General features: G+C 37.0%; 1 protein-coding gene across 2 annotated transcripts in view; it reads left to right on the forward strand.

Annotated features, from left to right (window-relative positions):
* LOC116458532 (protoheme IX farnesyltransferase, mitochondrial) overlaps window positions 1-27806 on the forward strand; it is a 142225-nt gene that overhangs the window by 21864 nt on the left and 92555 nt on the right. For both annotated transcript variants that reach the window (XM_032138270.2, XM_058431513.1), the window contains exon 4: window positions 9418-9542. In XM_032138270.2, coding sequence (XP_031994161.1) covers window positions 9418-9542 — 125 coding nt within the window. The remainder of the gene's footprint in view (window positions 1-9417; window positions 9543-27806) is intronic.

The raw sequence follows: 27806 nt of genomic DNA on the forward strand, positions 1-27806 counted from the left end.
ACTTAAGTTAGAAATTCCACTATTCAAAGCTTAAGGTGCTAATGAAAAAGAGATGAAAATCATTAAGTACAGCTATTTAGTAAAAAGTACACTCTCATTTAAAAATCAAAAAAGACGTAACTTCTTCCTCTGAGTTAAATTATACAATTTTGACCTTTGAGATCTACTAACAAAAGCTTAACTCCTTCCTCTGAATTAAGTTATACAATTTTGAACTTTGAGATCTACTAACAAAAGCTTAATTCCATTGCTTGGACGCACACATAAACAAAACCACATACAAATTCATTAACTGCCTACTCTTGGTCAGCTTTCCACATTAAACAGCTTTAAAGAGATTACGTCACAAGTTTATGGGACTTGGATTACAATGTTGCATAGTATCTGCTATCAAGGATAATGAGATATAATAGATTACAAGGGTAATTTGAAATCTATAGAGAATCTCAGAGTTTCATATAGCCAGTGGCTTTAATGTTGCTACCAAATCTTTTATCAGAATTTATAGTTATCCAACTTGATTTTTTGGACTTTTGTTTTTTCTCTTAGTTCTTTTGTGGCCAGTGCTAAAAAATAGTGAGTCATTAAGAGACAGAGAAATAAGAAAAGGAAGATGTACCTGACCCATTTTTTAACGTAATATTTACAGTTATTTTTAGTTGATGATTTTAGAAAATTGAGTACAGTCATTATGCTTATTATCAGAGACCAATATTCCCAAAGTAGTAAGGATTAAAAAAAAAAAAATTCTTGATAAAGTTGCTTCTTCAAGAAAACCTCTTGCATATTGGAAAAGGCAAAACATTTCAAGTGGTTCTCTGCTGCCCTGCAAAGTATACTGTGAGGTTGGAACTAGGGGCCTGGCTAAATTTGTACTGCAAGTCCTGTAAAAGCCTCCATTTATGGGTGACAGATAAAGCCCCCTCTGTTGCAGAAGTGACAGCATGCATGGCAGGGCTGCTTCTGCCCACACCCAGTATGGGGCTCCCTCTGTGACTCCTTCCAATTCCCCCTTAAAATCTGTAGAGGAAGAAGCGTTATCATGGATCCTATGCCAGAGATACAGTGTTGAAGCCAGTCTTGCCTGGTTTGTGATTTTTGTGATCAGCTAGGTGATTGTGTGTTTGTACGTGCTTCATTCCTTCAGTTAGTGGAATTTTCTTTTTCTGAAAATGAGTCTTTGTAGTACTTACTAAAGAATATTCTGGCTGAGCATGGTGGCCCATGCCTGTAATCCCAGTGCTTTGGGAAGCAGAGTCAGAGGTGGAGGAATCACTTGAGGCCAGGAGTTGAAGGCTGCTGTGAGCTCTGATTGTGCCACTGCACTGCAGCCTAGGTGACAGAGCAAAACCCTGCCTCTGAAAAAAGGAGAGAGCCAAATATTAGACATAAACCGTATGATTCTCTGGATTAGACCCTGGTAGATTTTACTACCAGTAATTTGCACATGGTTGTCCATATAGAAAATCAGACATTAGTACCTACAATTGCTTGCTTTGCTTTTCATTTTAGAGCGAGTTTCTCCAGTTTATTAGTCCTATACTTTATCAGTAAAAAGAACTTTAAGTGTATTTATGTATATTTATAATATTTATGCTATTATATATAAATATATATAAATGGATAGTTATATCTAAATAAAATTCATGTATTCTTACACTGATATATTCATTTTAAGATATGCAAAATGTGGGTTTAAAAAGAAAGAGTTAAAAAGTTAAACATAAATGAAAGTTCTCCTGTTTTCTTACCATGTGTCTGCAATATCCACACCTTTCTTTGAAATGCAGTATTTTTGAGATTTTAATAAATGTAAAAGCATTTTGGCACACTGAAGTGCTTTGCAAATGTAAGTTTTGTTTTTATCATTATTATTTTTAGTCTACATTTATTAAAGGGTTGCTATCTGTTTACTCCCCTGGAGGAGACAGAGAGATAACTTAGATTATAGTACAGAAGCATACAGAGTGTGGTGTGAAGTGTTTTGTTGTTTCTCTAAATTCTTTTAGGCACTGCTTTGAAATGTAAAATCCAAGTGTCGTGGCCAGAGAAATATTTCACCTATAATTTTATGAACCACATTTAAATAATTTCCAAGAGCACTGCTTATTAAGCCCTTATTATTTACCAGACACTGTGCCCAGTGCATTTGATATAGTCAGAAACTGTTGTGTCTGTAGAAGGTGCCCTCGGCATGGACAGGAGCCTGGAAGTCAAGTATGGTTGGTTACTAGCGACATTTAGCTTGGAGGGACAGAAACTGTAGTAATAGTTGGATTTGCATGATTGAAGGGTTGTGCTAAGAAAAAAAAAAGTTAATTCACTGCTGCTCCAGAACACAGAAATTGCATCTTAAGTAAGTATTTCACGGAAGTTGATTCTGACTTCATTGGAGAAGGAACTGTCGAACAGCTAGAGCTCTTCTGTAGCAGAAGGGGTTTCCCAAGGAGAAATGATTTCCTGTCACCAGATTTGGAGAGACTATACACTGAGATGTTGGAGAAGGGATTTACATTAGGAGAGAAATTAGACTAGTTGACCCTAAATCGTCTTTGGCCTTTTTGGATTTGATTATTTGAAGTACTGAATTATGTTTAGCTCCTTTGTAGTAACTGCTTAAAAGTAATGAAGCCCTTTGTCACCACCTTCAAAATACTTACAGCGAACTCTGTTTGCACTGTTGCCATCCTACCCAGGCCCTCATCGCCTCCCACCTAGTGCCCTGCAGTAACCTTTAAGTGGTTCCCTGAGTAAATTTTCCTCCACTCCAATCAGTCCTCTGTGTTGCTGGTAGACTAGTCCTTTTTAAATGTTACCCTCATTACAGTACATATTACTTTTCTATTGCAGTGAAGCACATTACCACAAATTTAGCAGCTTAAAGCAACACAAAGTTATCGTTTCACTGTTTCAACAGGTAGAAGTCCAGGCATGATGTGGCTGGACACCCTGCTCAAGGTCTAACTGAGCTGAATTCAAGGTGTTGGTTGAGACTGTTCTCGTCTGGGGCTTAGGGTCTTCTTCTAGGCTCACTGGTTGTTGGCAGAATTCATTTCTTTGCAACTCTAGGACTGAAGTCCCTGTTCTCCTTCTAGCTGCCAGCATGGCCTGCTCTTAGCTCCTGGAAGCAGCCTGTAGTGCTTGCTTTGCCCTTGTAAGTACATGGCCCTCATAAGCAGTTCTCATTGTGGAGGTTTGCTTTCTTCCTACCCAGTCAAGGATGTTTTAGTCTGTTTTCTGTTGCTTATGGAACTAGGTAATTTATAAAGAAAAGGCATTTATTTCTTACAGTTATGGAGGCTAAGTCCAAGGTCCAGGGCCGCCTCTGGTGAGGGTCTTCTTGACAGTGAGGACTCTGTAGAGTCCCAGGCAGCACAAGGCATGGCATGGTGAGAGGGTTGAGTGTGCTAGCCCAGGTCTCTCTTCCTCTTCTTATAAAGCCACCAGTCCCACTCCTATGATAGTCTATTAACCCATTAATACATTAATCCATTCATGAGGGCTGGGCCCCCATGACCCAATCACCTCTTATAGGCCCCACTTCTCAGTACTGCCACATTGGGGATTAAGTTTCAGCATGAATTTCTGAGGGGACCAACTTTCAGACCATAGCCCAGGGCATATCTCATTGTGATTGTTTCAAATTTTTTAAATGTATGGTTTTTTTTTCTTTTTTTTGAGCTGGGCTTGCTCTGTTGCCCAGGCTGGAGTGCAGTGGCACCATCATACCTCACTGCAGCCTTGAACTCCCAGGCTCAAGTCATCCTCCCACCTCAGTCTCTCAAGTAGCTATGACTAAAGGCACATGCCACTGAGCTGGGCTAATTTAGTTTTTGTAGAACAGGGTCTCACATTGTCGTCTAGGCTGGTCTTGAACTCCTGACTTCAACGGATCCTCCTACCTCAGCCTCCCAAAGTGTTGAGATTACCAGCATGCGCCATGGCATCTGGCAAAAAAAATGTGTTTTTGTTTTGTTTTGTTTTTTAAATTTTGGGAAACATAGTAGGAACTTATTCCTGGAGAAGGCAGAGGCAGATAAGAGAGCATCTGGAGCAAATGAATCCTGGACAACAGATTGGACCTAGTAGGCAGGACCATCTTTAGTGAGGGCTGCTACTGGATCTCTTTTCATGGAGAAGCTTGAGGTTCTCTACCTGGCTTTCCACCCAGGAGTGGGGATGAGTCAAGCTCTGTTGGTTTGGGAATATTACTCTTCCATGGGCTCCCAGAGTCATTCCTGGGCCTGCAGTGCAGTGCCTCTGGGCCCATATTAGATGGGTCATGCTTCATTGACAACATTGATTTTATGTTTATTTGTGAAAGGGCAGAATATGAGATTACCAAATAAAATATAATTTCAGGTGTTATTAATGAGGGAATATATTGCATTCACTTTTAATGAGATTTTGGTATTACAAAATGATTCCATGTAATGAACCCCAGGAAATCAATGAAAAGTTTAATTACAGTTATGGCAGTGTTGTATGAGAAAATCGCTTTGGTCAATTTTACTTGTGCAATTTATCAGTCCTCCCTGCCTTTCTTTTTCAAATTAATTGCTTTGATGAAATAAGTATAAATACATTCTTTGTTAGCTTTTGGGTTTTTTTTAGAAATATGTTACAAAATTCAAATTTCCTTCTCTTTAGTAATAGTTGTTATTATTTTTGCATGTATTACCATTTACAATTTGTACATTTTAAAATTAGATAGTATTTCCATTTTGTAAATTTCATCATTGTTATGTCTTACTATAAAACACTGTTCTTTTCCCTTTGTTAGCTTTTTATAAATCACTTTTTGTCTCTTCTCAATTTATCAGTAGATTCAGTCAAACATTTGATGTACTTTCTCTATGCTTTATCACCCCATCAAGCTCTGGGGTGAATAAAAAGAATAACAACATACTTCCTCCTCTTATTAACAGTTTTCCTTTCGTGTAACTACATACCCTTTTTAAATTTTAAACAAAATGAACTTTCTTTTTAGAACATTTCTATTGTCGACAGTTCAATGATTATGGGGCTTTCTTGTCCATTACGATGGTAATTGACTTAAAAACTTGTTAAGCACAATACAAAATGTTGATCTGGATATTTAGAGATATCTAAAGTATAATACATCGTCCCTTGGAGTATCCCTGGAAGATTGGCTCTAGTATCCCATCTCTAGTTTACTTAATGATACCTAATGCAATGAAAATGCTGTATAAATAATTGCCATACTGTATTGATTACAGAATAATGACAGGAAAAAAAAAGTCTGTACGTGCTCATTGCAGATGTAACTATTTTCTTTCTGAATATTTTTGATCCAAGGTTGATTGAATCCACAGATGTGGAACCCATGGATACAGAAGTCTTCTATTTTTGTGGCTCTAGATTTTACTAACTATATATTGAGAATGTTATAGTAGATTTTCTTTTAACTATTACAGTTGTTTATGAGTAGTAAACAACTCTACTTTTGTGTTCAAGGCCTTAAAATATAGTCAAATTATTTTGGCTGATTTACTCTATGGAGAGAAGCAGTTTACTTAGTTTGATTTTAAGAGAGAAGCCTCTGCAGTCTCTTTTTCCCTCAAATTCTCCCATTGATACCATCAGCCTTTCTTCTGCGTGGTAGAATTCTGATACAAATGAGAGGCAGCCTGGATGTTAAGGATTTTGCTTCTAGTCCTGGTTGTCACCGATGCACTGTGCAATATGTGAAGAGTTGCCTAACCCATCTGCAGAGCTCTTGAGTCTTGCAAAACAAGATGACTCTTGTTCTTTAACATTGGCCTGTCCAGGAGGTTTTGCAATTTATGGTGTGATATCTATAAAGAACGAAAAAGCTTCCTCAAAGATGGGTGCTGTTTGAGTATTCTAAATGGAGCTTTGTTGTTTGCTTTAAAAATAGTGCCTTTCTTGATGGTCATTAAATGTGTGCAGGTAAAACTAAATGGCCTGTGACAGGAGAGACTGTTCGTTCCCCGTTGGCACGAGGGTAAAATGTACCTGCGACTACTGTTTTCAGAGTCTGTAATCACCATGGCATTTTCCTTTGGGCATAAGTTGTTAACAGAATTAGATAGCTAAAACTTTTTCCAGAATGTTTACTTTGAAATTGAGTATTCTGCCTTTGATTGCTGCCCTCTGCTCCATGTGATTCTTTGCTGCTGTTAGGTACCTTGTGTGCACTTGTTGTGTTATGACTTGTAGTAGGATATATAGGCCGGAACAGGCTGTACCCCTAAACAGAGGAGATGTGAGAGGGGACAACACATGCTTTCTGGCCTAGACTCCCCACCTCAGCCATGCTACCTTTCTTCTGAATGTGTGTGTCTTCATGACTTCTGATTAGCCTCTCGTTAGCCTTCAGCTCCTAATCTGCTCATCTTCCTGTAATCTTTATCCAAACCTGCACCCTCATTCCTGAACCTTGCTCTCTACTTATATCTGTGCATATCTCTCGTTTTCTGGAGGTAAATCTTCCCCCAGGAGATTCAGATGCACACCGTATTTGGGAACAACTGAGGTAAAGGAAGGACCCCTTGCCAAAATACTTGTGCTCTAGGTACTTTGAGTTGAAATAGTTATACTTAAGGCACCTTACAAACTACCATCGATCCCAGCCAAAGTATTTATTTGATTTAGCAATATCAAGACATCTGTGACCCATCTAGATATTAGGGAAGGGGCTTGTTCATATGGTACAACTATAAAGGATTATTGGAAGTTGCTGATAAGACTAGATTGAAGAACATACCAGCCAATTCATGATTATTAGGAGGAACTACCAGTTTCTCCAGCATGTACCTCCTGATGCCAATAGTGGTGCCTTCCTGTCCTGCTTGCTGTAGCCCCTCTCATGGTTACTGGACACCCATGCCACCTTATTGTCTTGATGCATGTCTCCAAATATTCTTTGTGTCTTTCATTCTTTTCCTTCCCTCCATCTGTAAAGGTCTGACTTTTTCACATACTGCTCTGCGTTGTTGTGCATGCTGCCCCTTGATCTCATCCATTCCCTCAGGCTCAGCCATGGCCTCTAGGCGACTCCAGAGCTTCATGCCTCTCCAGTCTCTCAAGTCTCCCTCCTGAGCTTTAGTTTCATATTTCATCTGCGTTCTTTATATTTCTACCTGGATGTCCCACAGTTTCTCAAAACAGCACATGTTCCTAAGGCCAGCTAGCTTCATCACCTCTTTCCCTAATGTCCTTACTTCTATTAATGTTATCATTCCTTTCCATGTCACCCAAGTGCATGGTAAATGGTAAAGTGCACTTTTCCATTCATTCTTTTTTGTTGTTTTATCTTCCTACCTCTCCCAGTTACCAGGTCCTAACAATTCTCTAATCAAAATATCCCCTTTTTACAACCCTTGTTCACAATGAATTAATGGTATGGCCTCTTAAAATGTTTCTCAATAAAACTCTCTGCCTCTCTTAAGTCATAGTGCACAGATACTTCCACTTATAGATTGCCTTCTTGCATTAGACTTTCAGTGACTCTCCACTGCCAACCAATCAAACTACAAACTCCTTCAGCTTGCTGTTCTGCAATCTGACATTTGCCACCTTTCCACCTGTTTTTCCAGTAAATACTGCTCTATGCCTAGCATAGTGATAGCCCCCCAAATATAGCAGTGAACTACACAGACAGGGGTCCTACCTTCAGGGAGCTTATATTCCAGTGAGGAGTCAGAGTGTAGTAAGTGTCATGAAGGAAATAAAAGGAGGATGGGAGCGAGGGAGTAACTGGGGAGACTTACATTAGATGAGGTGATCAGAAAGGTTCTCCTTAACAAGTAGTATTTAAGATGGGATCTGAAGGATGAAAAGGAGCCAGCCATGGACAGAGGCAGATGAAACAAAAGTACAAGACCCCAGGGACAAGAAAGAGCTTGGAATGCTCAAAGGATAGAAGAAGTCTCATGAATGGATAATAGTGAATGAGCTAAAGAGAGGTATGAGATGCACTTACTGGCAGAGAAAGAGTTTACATTTTATATCAGGTATGGCATCAAAGAATTTTCAATGTTCAAAGCAGTGATGTGATTTGATCTGTTTTTATTTTAAAAACATCACTCTGAAGAGAAGTTTGATGGAAACAAGGAGACCAGTTAGGGGGTAAAGCTCTTATGGTAATTGCTTGGACTAGGTTAGGGTTTCTCAAGCTCAGCACTACTGGCATTTTAGGCTAGAAAATTATTGGTTATTGGGGGGTATCCTATGCACCATAGGATGTTAAGAAGCACCCTCAGCCTCTATCCACTAGAAGATAAGTAGCACCCTCCCCTCCAATCAAAAATGTTTCCAGACAATGCTAAATGTCCCCTGGGGGCAAAACTACCCCTGGTTAAGAACTGTTGGACTAAATGCTGGCGGTGTGATGTGTTTGAAACATACTGTAGAGATAGAACAGACACTACTTTGTAATGAATGGGATATAGCAAGTGACAAAGGAGATAATCAAATATGCTTCCTAGGTTTTTGGTTGGAGAATCTAGGTAGATGCCATCTAAAGATGGCATACTTTAGATTCTTGACATTGGTCTTCCCTTCCCTTGTGCCTGTTCTTGGAATTATCCATGTACCTGTAATGTTGCTCACCCCACCATTCTCTTCCTTTCTCTTCATCCCCTCCAGAAAATCCAACTTAAATGTCATCTTCTTGAAGCTTTCCTAGATTTGTCCACCAATGGTGATCCTTTTTCCAGCAGATTTCTACAGCTCCATATCAGCACCACTCTTGGACACTTTCTGGCCCTGTCAGCTTCTGTAAACCCCAGGAAAGAAGCGCCAGGGCCTACCAAAAAGGAGCAGCCTTGGTGGATGCTTGAAATGTCTGGCTTTGCTTCTGCACCTCGCCTCTTCCCTTAGTTCCTGTTGGTGGCTTGTAGGATTATCATCTCCCACTACGCATTCTCTGACCCCTGAGACCATCATCTCTTATAGGCAAGACCACCCCTAGGCTTGTCTGGAGTTTGTCACAGAATTGGGATCCTTGTTATTTGCTATCTTGTGTTACAGTTATTAAGGTATATCTGCCATCTCCCTTTCAAATTACCTAAGAGCAAGAATAAGACCATATACATCTTTATCACTGACAGTGCATACTGATTACAAATTTGGTATTCAGTAAATGTCTGTTGAATGAATAAGTGAATGATTGAATCTGGAAAACTGACCTTATTTTTTTTCTCTTGAGTATGGAATTAAAAGAAAATTAACATTTTTATATAATTAGTACATGTAGTTTTTATAATCAGAAAAATGTGGATCTTTTTTAAGCCAAAGATCAGCCTGTACTTTGTGTTATTAATATAATCAATTAGTTGATATGAAAGATGGCTTGTTTTTTGTCATTTTGGCCTTTACAGTTGAGACTCTTGTTGGTAACAGTGTGTCTGCTCTGTTTCTGTATCGCAGCTCTAGTTGTAAGTACCACTGCAGCTGGATTTGCATTGGCTCCGGGCCCTTTTGACTGGCCCTGTTTCCTGCTTACTTCTGTTGGGACAGGCCTCGCATCCTGTGCTGCCAACTCCATCAATCAGGTCAGTTTCTCACTTTCATCTAAATTATGGTATTGTCACTTTTTCCTAGATGGCTATATTGTCATATTTTTAAATACCTTCCACACTCATATATATTGATGGAGAAGCATTTGTAACACTGTGTATCCTATAGGAGCCTGTGGGTTTCATAACCAATTTGTCTTTTCTTTTGTGATGAATGGTTTTCAGGTATGTTCAGGTGAGAGCGCAGTAGAGTAGATGCTTCAAATGACTAGGATTCCTTGGGTTAAAACATGTTTTTGAGCTGTCATAACTTTCTGCTCTTAGTGGTATCTTTGTTTATCCATTTCAGATACATTTCCCTGAGCTTGACATTATGCACTATTCTTTCTTGGTTTGATTTCTTTGCATTTTAAACCACTGCTATAAAGAACAGAATATATTTTAAATAGGCATATTCAGCTATTTTTTAAAAATCAATAATTTAGTACTCAGTTAACTTGGTATATGGAATAAGGTCATACCCCCAAATTAGCATATTATTTTTAATATCAAAATATTTTATATTTTGAACATCAAAATATTTTATATTTTGAACATCAAAATATATTTAAAACATTATTTTAAACATCAAAATAATTCTCCCAAATAGTTTTTTTTTTTTCCCATCTGGTCATTGTGGTCTGCCTTAACGTTGTGGCTTTTTCATAAGATACTATAGTGAAAAATTTTGGCTAAAACTTAAGGAAAATCGTTTTCATTACCAGAACACCCAAGAGGAGTTGGCACAGTTTTAAAGCAGGAATTCAAGTTACCAGCAGGAAAACAGCTTGGCTGAGTGGACATATAAGTTGCTAGTCTGCAAAATATGTGAATTTAATGTGATAATGCCTATAGTCATTATGGTTCTACAATATATTGTCAGCTATCTAGAGAAAGATCAATCTATTTCAAATAAGTTTTTTTGTTGTCGTTGTTATTTTGGGTGTCAGAACAATCTTATAGTGAGGTTCAAATAGTGCTATCGCTTTACCAAAACGATCATCCCCTTCTATAAAGCAGGACACCATCTCTTCCAAGTAGTTTCTTCCTTTTGCTACCTTCCCATGTTTTCTGGTAAAGAGAATAAACGTGATCCCACCATGAACATATTTTTAATGAAAATGCGAATAAAAAGCAATATAAGCCAAATTGATTTATTTGTCCATTTGGATCTATTTTTTATTTTTAAAAGTTATTACCTCTATTTGGTTATATATACATCTGCGACCCGAGGTAAAGCCAGGAGCACATTCTAGTTTTCAGCCTCCTTTTCTTAAATTGAAAAGCCACATTTATCCTTGAGATACTAATTATCTGAAGGATTTAAATTATGTAGATTCAAAGAAAATGTTTAAAATAAAATATGGACATTCAGAGAAAAAAATAACTAAAAAGCATCAAATGGTTCAGAAGCTCCTAAATATTATAAAAAATAAGAGTTGTTTGAGTTGGAGCTGCTCCTCCTCCCCTCTCACCCCACCCCTTTTCTTTTCAAAAATAGGTAGCTCAAGAATTTATCATGAAAAAAACCTCTCAGTTGTAGCAAGAAAGTATTTGGAGGAATAAAAATTGAATGATTTACATTTAGGCAGAAATTGACAGAAATTGAACATAAGCCAAGGTTTTGGAAATTTTAAAAGGATGTGTTTAGGTGACTGCTTGATTTTTAGTCTGTAGAAGTATTTTTGCTATAGGGAGCGAGTTGGATTCTGTAAATTTTAAAAATATGGAGGAAAGCCACAGAATGCATGTTGGGATTCTTTCTGGTCCTGAAAAAGTACAGTGTCTGCCTCTTTCCTCCTTAGGCTGGTTTTCCAGCCCTGCTCCGCATTCCCCTTACACAGCACTCCTGATCTTCCGTTGGAACTCCGTGTCATGTTCCTCCATGTGTCACTCATCCCACACAGGCCTCTGCAGTGTCCTGAGTGATGTGAGTTCTTCATCAGTGCTTGTGGTACAAGTGAATTTCTCCATCTTTTTGTACCCCTCATATTGCTTCCTTCCATTTGTCTCAGGCTGTGATTTCGTTTGGAAGCATCACAACACTTTAAAAATCTCAACGATTCCCAGTGTAGTAGAATCCTAGTGTTATCATTATGGTATCAGTCAGCTTCCCAAATTATAATATTTCCCAGTAATGTTAGAGATATTTTAGTTCCAGCGTTAGGCAATCTTATACATTTAAAATAAAGGAATGCAAAACCATTTTTATTAGTGTTTTTAAATAGTGTAAGCAGAACAAAGAGCACTGGGCAATAAGGGTTCAACAGAGTCTTTTGAGCAGCATATAAATAAAGAAATAGTCCTTAGCAAAAAGGAAGAGTTTACTATACTTTTTTTAGAGTGCTAGTGTTCAAATTAAAAGTACATATATGTGGTTGGTCTGTATAAAAGTTCTTCACTTCTAATAGAATTCTATGGGAAGAAAACTTTCCTTCTGTTCATATTTATAAAAAGATTCAAATTTTATTTATATTTTGAATTTATTAATATTTTCTTTTAGCAGTTATTCATTTAGTTCTCAGTATTCTTTGTACTCTATTTCTGTGATCTCTGTGAAAGTAGAAAAAATAAAGCTTTAGAAAGCAGTTTTTACATTTGTTTTAAGGGGAGAAAATGAAATTCAGCTTCTGAATTATGAAGAAGTGACTAGTGCATAAAGAGATACGTATAAGAAACCACTAATATTAAAATGTTAAAGTAAATTACATACATATTTTGTAATATATACACATGCTTCATTCGAAACCGTACTGTGGCTTTAAAGCACATATGCCTTCAAAAGATGGAAAAATCCATGAAATGTTTTGAATTTTGCAACTGAAAGATAAAATGTTGTGGATGGTTTAACTGATCGTCTTGAGAAACAAGTGACAAACTGAATAGCTGAATTAACAAATTTAAAAAGATAAGAATTATCAAAAAAACTATAACATTATTTTGAGGATTTGACATAATAGTGTTATAATAAGCTATAATTGGGATTATTTTACCTAGATTACATATACATGATTTTTTAGAGTGGTTATATCAGTCAGTGTGTATGTCAGTAAATACATTTCTGCAAGATACATTTTAATGATGAGATGATATTCCATTTTATGGATATGCCTCAACTTTCTCAACCAGTTCTCCATTGTTGCAGCTTTTTGCTTCTATAAGTAACACTGCACAGATCTCTAATTGTTTTTAAAGGACAAATTATTGGAAATGAAATTGCTGGGAGGATGGCTGCCAGTTAAAGCACACATGAAACTGCTTTAACTTCAGAATAAATGATCTTAACAAAATAATTAATTTTCTACATTTATACAGTGCTGTAGAATTTACAGAGCATATTTACATAAATTATTCTTTAAGGCTTATAATCCTTGAAGTAGGTGGTATTCCTTCTATTTCTATGTGTAAAACATTTTGTTTTGCTATTGAATTATTCTTTTAGAAGACAACATTTAAAACGTATCATGCAAATAATGTTTTCATTGAATATCAGTGAGAAAATATAGATAAGCAAAAATAACAATAACAAATTTTATTTTACTTTTCCTTAATGTTGGACATTGTTCTGTGTTAGAGATACAGCTGGAAACAAACAAATATCTTGCTTTCATGGTGCCTGTATCTCACCACCCAAATAGATCCATTTGTTAACATTTTGATTTATATTATTATAGACTTCTTCACATACACACGTCTTCACGTACATAACATATATAAAACATTTAACATATGCATATCTTCACATATATATCATATATATATATAGTTTGGGTATTTTTTTCATAAAATAGTATGTCATGGATATCTCTCCATGTCAATATTTGGTATAGCATGATTTTTTTTTTTTTTTTGAGACAGGGTTTCACTCTGTCGCTCAGGCTGGAGTGCAGTGGTGCAATCTTGGCTCACTGCAACCTCCTCCACCTCATGGGTTCAAGCATTTCTCCTGCTGCAGCCTCCCAAGTAGCTGGGATTATAGGCGCCCGCCACCATGCCCAGCTAATTTTTGTATTTTTAGTTGAGACATGGTTTCACCATGTTGGCCAGACTGGTCTTGAACTCCTGACCTCAAGTGATCCACCCGCCTCGGCCTCCCAAAATGCTGGGATTACAGGTGTGAGCCACTGCACCCAGCCAGCATAGCATGATTTTAAGAGTTGTATATGGATATACTCTGATTTGTTTAATCAGTTTCTCCTTATTTGACATTTTAGGGATTTCTAGTTTTTGTCGATGTAAACAATGCTGAGCTGAAATTCTTTAGCTAAATTTTGCATATATCCTTATTTATTTCAATAGTTTTCTAAAAATATGTGGTCATGTCAAGAAATTATGAAGTTTTCAAAATAAAAAGTTAAAATTAAGAAAAACTACTTTAAGTAAAACTAAATGTCTTCCCAGTCTTTTGTTTATTTGAAATCAACTTACGCTTCTGTTCGTCAGTATGTTAAAGTGCTCATCACTAACACTGTGAATTAGAAAATCTTGGCTGGGTTTATAGGTAACATCAGAAATATTCTTTTAATTCAAATTGTTTTGATGACTTACGAGATGGAGTGTGTTTATTTTTTAGTGCTTATTGGCCATTTAGGGGTTTTTTATTCAGTTGTTTGCTGGTGAGCTTTGCCTGTTTTGCTGTTGGGTTGCTTGCCTTTGTCTAAGGGCTATTGCTGTATATAGATTGCATTGACTTATAAGGTGCAAATATTTTCTTCAGTTTTTGTCTTTAATGTTTTACAGTGCAGATGTTTCATATGTTTTTGCAGTGAGGTCTTTTTTATTTTAGTACAAACAGTGCAGAAATTTTAATAATTTCTCATCTTGGCACTATTAGCAGTTTGGACAAGATGACTGTTGTGTGGGCTATCCTGTGTGTTGCAGAGTGCATCCCAGCACCCCCACCTCTACCCACTGGACACTGATGGCACTCCCCCACCCCCACTTGTGACAGCTGAAAATGTCTTCAGACATCGCCAAATGGTCCCTGGGGCCCCAAATCACTCCCAGTTAGGAACCACTGCTTTAATAATTTCTACTTTCTATTTTTTTCCTGAAATCTTTGCCCAAGATCCTGGCTATAATTTCTGTCTCAGGCAAACCCTGGGCCACATTTCTTTTTGTTTAATTACTCGTGGATAGCTAGGGTGACCATATGTACTTCTTTATGCCTGTGTTCATGGCGTAATTGCTAAGAATGCCTCTGTTACTTTCAAGTGGCCTAGTTTGGACAAGTAATTATATGGTCTTGCTATTCATAGCCCACCTATACCTTCAATCTTTCACTGTAAGTGAGATTTAAAAATATCTTTGTATCAAAACAAATCTCATCTTAGGTTCTTTTTTTTTTCTTTTTTTTCCACAAGTGTTCCCATGAGACAAGTAGAGATTTCCTGACCACAGCCAAGGTCACCTGGCTGGCCTCAGCTTTCACCCTCTTTGTAGCTACATCTTGCTCTACTGTCAGCCTAATTGTACTGTTTTACACACACACACACACACCACGCACGACCTTAGAAAACATTTTACATCCATTATTACTCTGCTATTAGTAAATTGTTCTTGAATCTTGATGACTGATCTCCTTAGTTTTTACAATATTCCTAGCAGATTGTCTCCTCATTACTATGGTTGTCACTGATTCCCAAGGCCACTGGCTCTATAAGTGGACAGCCTTGATGAGTAGAATGCTCTTCCTCATCCTGAGCCAGTCAGCCTCCTTATAACTTCAGTCTGTTAGTCATAGTTCTGCTATGTGGAAAAACTCAGTATTCTTTTTTCTTTCATATGATACTTCCAGTGTATCACTTTCTGACTATGGTTAGTAGCCACTTGTGGTATTGCTGTATAGTTATTCATTTATATCTCTTTCCTAGAGAACTCTTAACTTCTGGAAACCAATGATTATGACTAACATATTTTGTACATCCATCACCTCTGCCCACAAGCATATAGAGCAAGACAGTAGAGTACAGCTTTGAAGGAATATGTATGAGGGAGGGAAGAAAGTAGCAATAAGTGTTCATGATAACAATAATTGCAGCAAACACTTGTGCTATACGCCAAATAATGTTCTAAGCATTGTACATACATTAGATCATTTGTTTGAGTCTAGGTTCATCAGGTTTCAAAAAAAGATAGTTCTTTTGAAAGAGCAAATAAATGGTGAATGAATTCATAACTTAGTCTTAGCTTTAAGGAAAACCATTGATGTTCTCAGTGACTTTACTTTGGAGAAAATTAGAAGAAAGGCACAAAACATAAGTAGAGTTTCAGATCTGAGAACCAGGTTATAATTAGAAAGGTAAGTGTGACAAGGGTATGTTATCTTTGGGATCTAGTGTATCTGTGAATGTTGAATAATTTTTGTGAAAGCAAATGAAAGATCAAGAGGTGTGAATAAAATAGGGTCAAGAAGAGACATGTTTTTTGTTTAATACTGACAATATTTGAGAGACATTCATGGCTGAAATAAGGTAAAAAAGAAGGGCTTTGGATAAAGAGCTCTGAATTACAGAGTAGGTAGGGAAAAAGAAAATTTACATCTTTTTAAACTCTGAAAGGGAAAACAGGTAAAGATTTTTTTGTTTTCCCAGTGAATATGAGATTAATATCTAATGCATTTTTCTCCATTTTCCTTTTCTCTGATGTTTCTTGTGTTTTGACTATACAGTCTGCCTAGAGCAATAGAAATTGATTTTCATCTTCTATGTTGAACAAAAGTGGTTATTAAATTTGGTGTTGTATTCTAGGAGAATAAGACTTAATGTTAGTGAATACCAGTGATGTGATTTATTGAACATCATACATGTAAGAAAAAATCAATATGAGAAATATATTTTTCTTCTGAATGTTGTGATTTGTTTGACTTTGATGTTTTAGCTGCTGGGCAACTTGCATTCATTCAGTGGTCTCTGAAGTTCATAACTCGTGGCTTATTCAGATGATTCAAATTAGCTACTGCACTAGATCAAGTTTGCCTAGAGAGTTCTTGAATACCATGTGGGAAAGAGTCTCTAACTAAATATGGTTTTTATATATAAGGAAAATGATGAGCATTACTGAACAATGACAGAAAGAAAATGCATTTTGAATGCAGAGTCTCTTTTCCTGAATTTAAATAACCTCAAATAATTTCGAAATTACATTTGATTCCCCTTTCCAGAATGATTCATCTCAGTGGAGTGAGTTTGGCATTGGTATTTATAACCAAAATAACTCCAGGTGAGATTTTTGCCAACAAACGCAGAAATTATGATAATTTGAACGTATATTTGTAAATAGTTTTTCAATAATTTACATGCCACTGGTCATTATTCGCTTCTTATGACGACTCTGTGAGGTGGCATTATTCCAGTATTGTAGAAGAAGAAAATGAAGCTTAATGGTACCATTGATCACACGTGTTTGAAAGTGGTCAAATTGGGAGCAGAACCTGTGGACCCAGTTCATTACTATTTCCTCTCAAACGAGATGTCTTATTCCAGTCACTACCTTGGAATCAGGCTATTCTTTATTAATATGAGTCTTCCTGCTACCAGGTTAACTGCTGACATCCTTGCCACGGTGTAGTAGAGGTGGAGTTAACATAGTGGATGTGGTGAGGTATCTACCTCTAACGACATCGAGTGGATCTAGAGCACTTATGTCTTAGTCAAACTAAGTGTTCCATTAATGTTAGCTATTATTATTGTTATTAACATAAAAGTTTGGTCTGGTTTTGGCCCACATCTTTCACATGTTCAGAATCTGAATATCTCGCAGTTATCTCCAGTCTTGGTTGAGTCTAGATTCCTGGGATTTCAGAAAAAAAATAGCTCTTTTGTAAGATGAAATAAATAGTGAAAGAATTTATAACTTAGCTTTAAGGAGAACCATTGATGTTCTCAGAGACTTTATTTTGGAGAAAATTATAAGAAAGGCACAAAACATAAGTGAAATTTCAGATCTGAGAAGCAGGGTCTTAATGAGAAGGAAACATGTTTATTTTTCTCAGAGTACTAAGACTTGGGTTATACTGGCAAACTTTAATATATGTATGTTATGAATATATGTATATATTTATGTCAAGTATGTATATACTCGTTTATGAATTCTTCATATTTGAATATGTGGTGATGTCTTGGGTTCAGCAGACATTGATTTTCTACTATTCGGTAAGCATTGTGGAATTATGTATGAGGTTCTGGTAAATCAAAGAAATATTGGTGGAAAAGGGTGATTCAAAAGCAGATAATTAATTGAGACATAATGGAAATGATACAGTGTGGACTTGGGGAGTTATAATTTTTGGTGTGTATCTCTGGGTAGCATGTTGTGATTAAACCTGATTTGGGTGGCTTGGAGACTTGCTTCCTTCATCTCCCCACCACCCCCACCTAGCAGAGGTCAAAGTAACGTTCTTTTCTAATTATCTCTTTCTTTTCTTTTCTTTTTTTAATCTTCAGTTATATTTTGCTATTCCTGATGGTTTTTGTTCTTCTGAATCCCATTAGCCTCCTAGTTCTCTGCTCTGAACCACAGACTCCTCTCCCTGTTATCTGGGTTAGATTGACTGTTGGTTGGCTGATGACTGATGGCATTGATGTAAAAACTGACTGTGTGGCTGATCCCTGGGAGACTGTATCGTTTCTTTGTCTCATACTCTCTTTGCCTTAGTGACAAACTGCTTTTGAGGTTTAATTTGTGAACATTTCGATGCCTTCATATATATTTTTTACTTTAAAATTGGTATCATTGGATGATTCTGAATTCTAAACTGAGCCCCCAGACACTGAAAAGAATAGGAATTGGGATGTCAAGAGGGTGGTGGGGATGGACAGTAGAGCAGATGTTAATTGTTACCTATGCTTCTTTAACCCAGACTACTTTTCGAGACTTCTTTGTCTGTTGCTGTTTCTAACTAGTTAATAGAGCTCCAGACTGCTTTAAGCAAGCTATTAGACCTTTAAAATTTGTGTGTATGTAAGTGATTAAGTAAATCCTAAAATTCACATTTTCATGACCACCCATTTCTGTCTTACCAATTTTCTAAGACGTTTTAGAAAATATTGTTGGGCAAGAAAGGGAAATTACTTACCTGTGTGATTAATCTTAAGGAAAATTTCACTCTGGCATTTCCTTCAGATCCTTTGCCAGATTTCTTCCGGAAACAACGATCACAGGGGGAACAAAGAAATTCTAAAGGATTTGAATGATGGAATGTAGAGATAGGATGAAACAAAAGAGAAATTTTGGTAGTTAATCAGATTTATGTATACTTGTAATCTAGAATATCTTTAACTTTATACTGTGTAACCTTAAAATACTAAGTTAAAGTACAGCTTTAGCTTTCATTCTGACTGGGCTTTCCTTAGTACTAAAAGATATTTACCTGCTAGCTTACAAGAAAGAAAACTACCACTTACAAGAAAGAAAACTTTTATTTCAAGAAAGAAATAAAAGTCTAATTTAATATTCCAACATTTTCATTAATATGTCTGAATAAAATTAAGATCTGATATTGCTTTTAGCAAAAGTATGGTTGGTAATCTAGAAAATGCCATTGTGTCATATTGCTGTCATTAGATGAAGTAAATACAAAGGATTAAATAGTACTGTGTATAATTTCCTTAAACAGCTAGCTGAAGATATGTGGATAAAGATCCTTCCCTAATGTTACTGATGTAATCTACTAACTTAAAATAACGGGGATTAAATACAGCTTCTGACCTTAAGAACATATCGTAAGACCAGATTCTCAGGTCTTATAAAAATGTTCAGGGATTTATAAATTAGGATATCAATAAAGGACAGAATTTACTGAGGCTGAATTCCTTTCATGATTTTCACTTACTCTGAGTGACTGTGCGGCTGAAGAGTGTATTTGAGTGAGCATGCACAAAGTGTAATGTATTTTTTCCACAAGAGGAAAAATAGTTTATAAGTTTTCCAGGAGAACATACTCAGCCATCCTAAGAACCTATGACTTAAGTAAAGTCAGGTTACGTCAGAAATGACCCTCTTTGTAAACACTAAGTGAACATTCAGGCTTTAAGACTTTAATACCTTCAAAAAGCAGTTCACACTTCCACAGAATTTTCTTTATTCTACTTAGTTCAAATGCAAATTATTGAGGTTGGGGAAGGCAGTTGAAATCCTCTTGACATTCACCCACCTATTAGAAGGTAATTCTGATTTGGCTGGACCAGAAAGCAGAATGCCATTACATAGTAGAAAGTACTGATATTCTTTGCTGTTATTTTCTTGAAAGCTATTTTTCTGGAAGGATCCGTGTATATGTATTGATTACTTTTGCTGGAGATAAAAAGATTGGTCCCTACTCTGAAGCGGCTTACAGTCTGGTAGAGGAAGACAGATGAATAAATAAGTGCAATAAAACAATAACATTTGTTGGCTCTGTAACAGAATATAGGCAGTGCTTTAGGCATTTAAAGGAAGGTGTAGGGAGTGGCCATTTCTACCTGTGAAGGTCACGAAAGCTTCTCAGAAAAGTGACCACAGTATCAAAAGGTTAGATGGGTTTTTTCCTAGGTATGTGCGTGTGATCGGGGAACTTTCCAGACAGAGGGAGCATCATGAGTAAAGACCCAGAGATGTGAAATTTTATAACATGGGGGGCCATTTGGGGAACTACAAACATTGCAGTGTAGCAGAAGCACCAGGTTGGGAGGATACTGTGAGACATTCGGCTAAAGAAGCATGAGGGCAGGCCGAGAAGGGCATATGTGCTTTGCTAAAGCAACCAGACTTACCCTGTAGGTGTCGGGCAGCCATTGGTAGGTTTTGGTAACATAGTTAATGGCTTTCCGTTAATCTTAGGCTAGAGAAGGAAGTCCTGACTTTGACCTATAGACTCTGCATGATCTGATTCTTCTCAAGCCTCGTCTCCTTTCACTGTCCACGTCTGAACTATAGGATCTTCTAGATTTCAGCTAAAACGTCATTCATTCATTCATTAAAATGGCAACAGACATTTCAGTTGACCTAGTCATGCTCCTCTGGCACAACTAATTCTGTTTGTCCAATATCTTCATTTTCTCATCACAGAAAGCACAAAAAATCAGCCCGTGCATTTCGACCTCCCTTCTGTCCTCTGTTCTTGTGTACCCTGCCCCCTTGTGCCTTCCTCCCTTCACTCTCATACCCAACAAAACCTGTCGTTGGGTTGAACTTGTCTTGACTCCTCCACCCCAATTCTTGTCTTTGAAGTAGGACATACAATTTTTATATTATTTACTAAAAAAAGGATGATGATGAAAAAGAGCTTTTTTCTGAAAACGGAATTCTTCTCAAGTAAGTAATAGAATGTAGTTTTCTCTCCTTATTTTCATGTTGAGAAAGTGAAGCATGAAATATCTCAGCAGCTTATATATAATCAAGCCACAGGCACTGAATTTTAGCTCATAGATTCAGCTGCTAGCCATGGACAATTGTGTCTTCTTGAATTATACCCTAAAAGAGCTCATTGTTTTTAAATTTTAAAAGAGGAGGAGTATGTTACTGCTTTAGCATTCAAAAGGTAAAGTCACAGAGACTCAAAATTGCTTCAGGAAACACCTGGAAATTGCAAATGTGTTTACAATTATTTCTCTACTGATGGCATTATGTTTCAGAAAGTGCCATTAATTGTGATAGAGTAACACACAGCTCTTTGTGAAATTTAAGTCTATTGAATATCAGCACCTTCAAAGACAATAAAAATTCCAGCCTGCATTTATCTATTCCCATGTGAGGCGTTACTACAATGTATATTGTATCTTTCCATGTGAAATTCTTTGGCCTAATCGCCTCTCATTTATACTCAGTTGTCTGAGGTCAGTTTTCCATTTTGCAGTTGTCAAACAGCTGTCAAATTAAAACACCAGATCCTAAAGCTAATTTACTTTTTGTGTCATTCCATATTAGTATATTTTTTGACTTCAGTATTTAAAGAGCTATCCACATTTCTTAATCATCTTTTCCCTTGGTTATCCCATTTTTTCCTGCAACTGTTCACACATACATTAACTATGGTACTTTAGATATCCTTATTATTTTGCCAGCATCGTGTTTAAAAATTCACATGAACTTTATAAATAAACACTTGAATTAGGCATTCAGCCAATTAACTCCAGTGTTCTTTTTGCAAGAAGAGAAAATCAAATCACTTTAAACATGTCATCCTTATTTTCATTGTCATGCTTATTTTCATCCTTATTTTTATCATTTCTATCAAGTTGAAATCTCAATAGTAATTGAACATAGAATTCGTAATTGCATTCTAAATGTCAGTATAGATTAGTATAATAGTAAAAAATTCAGCATTCATTTTTAATAATTCATTGATCAAAGAAATATTTCTGATTATGCCATTGATGTTTTACTACAAAGTACCTCAAGTTGCCAGCGGGTGACATTAACACCGTAATCCTCTGTAAAAGAAGTCCAGCCCTTAGGTGTTTGATGAATACTTTAGAGTTAAATAATTTGGTGAAAGACCTATAGTCATATCCATATACAACTCTTAGTTGTTAGATAGAAAACACCTAAAATGAATATTCTTAAGTTATGATAATTAGGGATTACATGTGGTTGCATAAAAATGTCCCTATATTAGTTTATTTAACCTTTTCCACTAAGGTCATTTTAATCAATAGTTGTTTGCTACTTGCTTTCCATAAACTTGCAAGTTAGATAGGGCTTAATTTAATCTTTTCTAGAATTTTGACACATTCTTCTCTGAGATCTCCTAACTCCTCGTATATGGCTTTGTTACATCATTTATTAAATTGCACTTCAATATATTTTTATGCATCTGAATGTTCCACTAGCTTATGAGTCCCCTCTTGCTATAAGGGCATATTTTATCATCTTAATTCTTGGAATCTGATAGGCACTCAGTGAATGGCTGCTGAATAAATGAAGGAGAACATGGGTCAACAAATGAGAACATAAACTCAACAATTAAAAGGGGCTAAACACACAGTGTTACTTTGTTTCTTTATTACTGCAAATTCATGAGAGCTGTCATTTAAAAATGAAACTACATTTTAGGATGTACAGAGGAAGATGGTCCTATTTGTACACATTTTCTTGGAAATGTATTAGTCATTGACCTTATAATAAAACAAGTTGAATTAAAATTTGGGTAATAATCACTAGTCAGAGTGGCTATTATTAAAAAGACAAGAAATAACTTGTTGGAGAGGATGCAGAGAAAATGGAACTCATACACTGTTGGTAGGAATGTAAATTACACCTTTGCGGAAAATAATATGGAGATCTCTCAACTAAAAATAGAAAACTGTCATTTGATCCAGCAGTCCCACTACTGGGTATCTACCCAAGGGAAAAGAAATCAATGTATCAAAAAGATACCTGCACTCCTATGTTCATCACCACCCTACCACCATAACAAAGATACGCAATCAACCTAAGTGTCCATCAATGGATGATTACATAAGGAAAATGTGGATAAGAAAATGGAATACTATTCAGCCACTAAAAAGAATGAAATTGGCCGGGTGCGGTGGCTCACGCTTGTAATCCCAGCACTTTGGGAGGCCGAGGCGGGCGAATCACGAGGTCAGGAGATCGAGACCACGGTGAAACCCCGTCTCTACTAAAAATACAAAAAATTAGCCGGGTGTGGTGGCGGGCGCCTGTAGTCCCAGCTACTCGGAGAGGCTGAGGCAGGAGAATGGCGTGAACCTGGGAGGCGGAGCTTACAGTGAGCCGAGATTGCACCACTGCACTCCAGCCTGGGCGACAGAGGGAGACTCCGTCTCAAAAAAAAAAAAAAAAGAATGAAATCATGTCTTGTGCAGCAGCATGGAACCAGAGTTCATTATCTTAAGTAAAACAAGTCAGACACGGAAAGATAAATACTGCATGTTTTCATTTATAAGTGGAAACTAAATAATGTGTACACATGGCCATAGACTATGAAATGATTGACAGTGGAGATTCAGAAGGGTGACAGGGTTTGGAAAGGATGGATGATGAGAAACTGGTACAATGTAAGTTATTCAGTTGATGAATACCCTAAAAGCCCAGACTTCATTCACCACTGTGCAATCTATACATGCAATAAAATTACATTTCTACCCTATACGTTATTTTTAAAAACATGGTATACTAAGGGAAGAGATAAAATTAAGCTAAAGTTAGTGGCAATGTAAAAGTTATTTATAACAGCAAAACAGTTTTTTTCATGTAATACTAAATGAAATTGTACATTAATTTCATCTTCTTTGTCATTTGAAGGCTTTTAAAAGTTACCCTTCATTAACTGGTACATCAGTCCCCCTTATCCTTTCTGGTGTTTCAGTTACCCACAGTCAACTGAGATCCGAAAATATTAAATGGAAAATTCCAGAAATAAACAATTCCTAAGTTTAAGTTGCCAGCCATCCTGAGTAGCCATTAGTGAAAATGTATTTCAAAGATATATTTTCTCATCAGAAATTTCATCACTAGAGGAAAACACAAGCTAGGAGATACTAGAAACTCAGACTCTGTCTAGATCTCTAAACTGCCCTCTCAGCAGCTCCACTTAGACTTATGCAGAACACCACAAGTGTAACATTTCTGCAACTTCTCATCTTTCCCCTCAAACCTGCTCTGACTTCCATCTCAGCTATTGTCAATCCAATCGGCTGGTTGCTCAGGCCAGAAATGCTGGAGTCATCAATGACTCCTGGTTTCCCTCAGACCCCACATTCATGCCATCAGGAAATTATGCTGATTGTGCACGTGCGCACATACACACACACACACACACACGTGTTAGCTGTGGAAGTTGTGAGGAATGATTAGAGGACAGCTGGATTTTCCAGCCAGTTCTTACAGCCTTCACATTAGCACCACCATCATCTCTTGCCAGGGTTGTAATAACCTCTTTATTGCTATTACTACTTCTACCTTCTCCTTCTACAGCATCCTCAACACAACATCCAGAGCGATCTTCTGGAAATATAAATGAAATCATATCCCTCTTCTAATCAAAACCTTGCAGGGACTCCCCTGGTCCTGTGTGAACATTGTGCCACCCACCCCTAACTCCTGTTTCTTCACATACTGGTCAACACGTTCTTTTCAGGTTATTTATCTTAAATTTTGAGAAAAGTAACATGGGCTTATGTTCATGATGCTTTAATTACAAATATTTATTCGTTATTTTTATTTCCCTTTTTGTTAGTTGCCAGTATTGTTCTGTCATATCTTTTGTCCATTTTAGCATGAAGATATTTTTTTTTTAAAGAATATACAAGGGCTTTTTCTACGTTAAAAACATTAACCCTTTGTTACAACTATTTTTCTGATCCTGTCCCTTACTTTGCTCTTTATGTTTATTTTGGGTTATATGGAGGCTTTACATTTCAAAATATCAAATCTGTTGTAGTTTCTTCCTTGGAAAATATCATCAGAAAGGCTTTACATAGTAATAGGTGGATTTAAAAAAAATGTGTGAGGTCTTAAACTGTTAGCTGGTTGTTCTGGGCTTTTTTTTAATGCCACTCTTATAATGTGCCACATTATGCTGTATTTTGGATTTGTTTCTGACTCATTATTCCGTTTTCAAAATCACATCCTATATCTCTGAAACGGGAGAAGTTCCTTTATCCCCCTTTCAGGGCGTGTGACAGGGGTGTGGCTTGCTCCTTCAGTACCTGCTGATCAAACCCCGAGGGGGAACATGCAGACAGGCAGGTGCAGAGGTCCTGGGAAGCATTTTTCGGCTCTGACCCAAAATCTGACCCAGCGTCTAGGAGTGAGTGTTTGCAGCTCCCGAAACCCAAGTGGGCATATGTTCTTTCCGCTTTGCTGTCTGCAGGCGGCTTGTGTTAATCAGCTCAGTTAGACCTTCTGCCTTATCCCAAGGACAGAGGGCTTTCTGTATCCCACGTTCTTCCCCTAGTATACCAGAAAAATCGGATCACCTGTGGGCTTGGAGGATGAGTGCAAGATTTTATTGGGTGGTGGAGGTAGCTGTCAGTGAGATGGATGGGGAGCCAGAAGGGGGATGGAATGGGAAGGTGGTCGTCTCCCGGAGTCAGGCCGCCCACCTAGTTGGACTCTCCCCTGACCTTCCCGGCTGAATTCCCCCAGCATCTGCATTGTTCCGCCGTGGATGGCCTGCCAGTGTCTGCTGGTGTTTGTCGGTGTGTTTTTCTACTTCTCTTGACATCCAGCTGCTTGTGTCTGTGCCCGCTAGGGTCTTGAGTTTTTACAGGCACAGGATAGGTGGGCATCTCAGGCCAAAAGGCAACTTTTGGGGTGTGAAAACATAAATATCTGTCCTCATTTAGGTCCATGGACACAGGCCCGAGGGTGGAGCCCTCACTAAGGACCCTGCCCTTCTCTACTCAGCAATTCCCTGCCCCCCGCCCATGTCATCTCTATTATTTACTTTAATGTCTGAGAGGGCAAGTCTTCCCACAGTGCACTCCTTTTCCAAGACTTTTTTAGTCTTTTAATCAGTTTATTGTTTCAGATAAGGTTAAGAATTACTTTTTGAAGTTCTTTTTAAAAATTAGGATATAATTAGAACTACATTGTATCTGCCTATGTATTTGTATAAAGTATACATCTTTGCACTGTTTTAGTCTTCGTAACCAAATGTATTTCTTAGACTAAGACCATTTACTAACACTTGATGGCAGGAGGGTGGCTAACATTAGACAATGTTAAATGTACAAATCAATGTGAAGATGAATCCATTTCAGAAGTACTATAATGTACGGGAGAAAAGACATACAATTTTTTTTAAATGCTACTTTTTTCCTGATTTCTCATGTCTTATATTTCATGGTAAAGTATATCTCAAAAATTTAGATCTGTATCTGTTTTTGAATGTTCATTTCTAGGTATTCTTACCTCTTAGATTTTTTAGTTTCTTTAAAATAGTTCCATTTCTCACCCATTTTCTTTTTATTTCTATAATACCTGTAGTCAGGAAGCTTTTTTTTTTCATACAAATATGTTGTCGTATCTTCTCTTAGTTCTTTTAGGTATTGAGAGTAAAAGACAAATGCTTTTCAAAACTTGCTTTTGTTTTTCTCTAGTAGGATTGTTTTTTTCAAACAGACTTTCCATCACCTCTCAGTATTGTTTTCCATTTTTTATGTTGGGGAGTTTTGACAGTTTCAATTGCTGTTATTTCCCTCTGTTTATTCATCATTGAACTAAGTGAGGCACATTCAGTCACAGTATTTGCTCATATGCAGAGTGTATGATATTTACTGGAATCTGTAGTGTCTACAGACTTGATGTTACAGGCCTCCTCTCTGCTTTTGTGATTGCCAATAATTGACAGGTGTATATCTCCTACCTAATGTTTATGGAGAGTTCATCTGCTCTGAGGTTACATTTCCTGGTCCTACTTAAGATATTTTGTGAAAATTTGTAATTTATGCCTTTATTAAGGCAATTTATTCATATGTTCAACTTGTGTTCAACTGTTATGTCTTCAACTGAGCATCTATCACTCAGCACTGGGGATACAATGGTAGACAAAAAAAACCGCCATGATCTTTGCTGTCAATGGACCTATTGCCTAGTGAGGAATAGGACAAAGATAATAATTAAATAATTACACATTTTATTATAAAATTGCTTTAGTGGGAGCTGCAAATTGAGTGATACCTGGTACTATTTGAATTTGTAAAAGGGATGGAAGTGATGGTCGAGCTGAAATCCTAAAGATGAATAGGAGTTTTGTAGGCAATAGGACAAGGAAGAGGGTTCTGGGCAGAGTGAATAAGATGTGCACAAGCCCAATTACAAGAGGAAGCGTGCTTTAGAAAAACTGAGAGCCCTGTGATGAGACAGAGACAGAAAGGGGAGTGTTGAGTGAGATGAAGGTGGAGATCAGACCGTGAATAGTCTTACAGACTATGTTAAGATTTTCTTTTATTTTAGTTTTGAAACATTAGGAAACCATTGTCATGCTTTAGAGAGACAGACCTGATCAGATTTGTTATTTGAACCAGACTGGATATAGAGAGAATGTCCAAAAGGCCTTGTGCCACACTCTAGACAAAAGGTGATGATGCTTTACACTAGGGTAATGGTTGGGGGGATAAATTTAAAAGATATTTAAGAGATAAAATAAATGATATTTAGAGATTGATTAGCAGTGGTGGAAAGAGAGAAAGAAGTTTTTGAGGATGACTCCTAGGGTGTAGCTTACAAAATTAGGTGGATAATGATATCATTGACCACCCAAAGAGGACCTAGGTTTGGTGGAAGGATCATAAGTTCAGTTTTGGACATACTGAC

The sequence above is a fragment of the Hylobates moloch genome, unplaced genomic scaffold (assembly GCF_009828535.3).
Source record: "Hylobates moloch isolate HMO894 unplaced genomic scaffold, HMol_V3 SCAFFOLD_19, whole genome shotgun sequence".
In the NCBI taxonomy this organism is placed as follows: Eukaryota; Metazoa; Chordata; class Mammalia; order Primates; family Hylobatidae; genus Hylobates; species Hylobates moloch.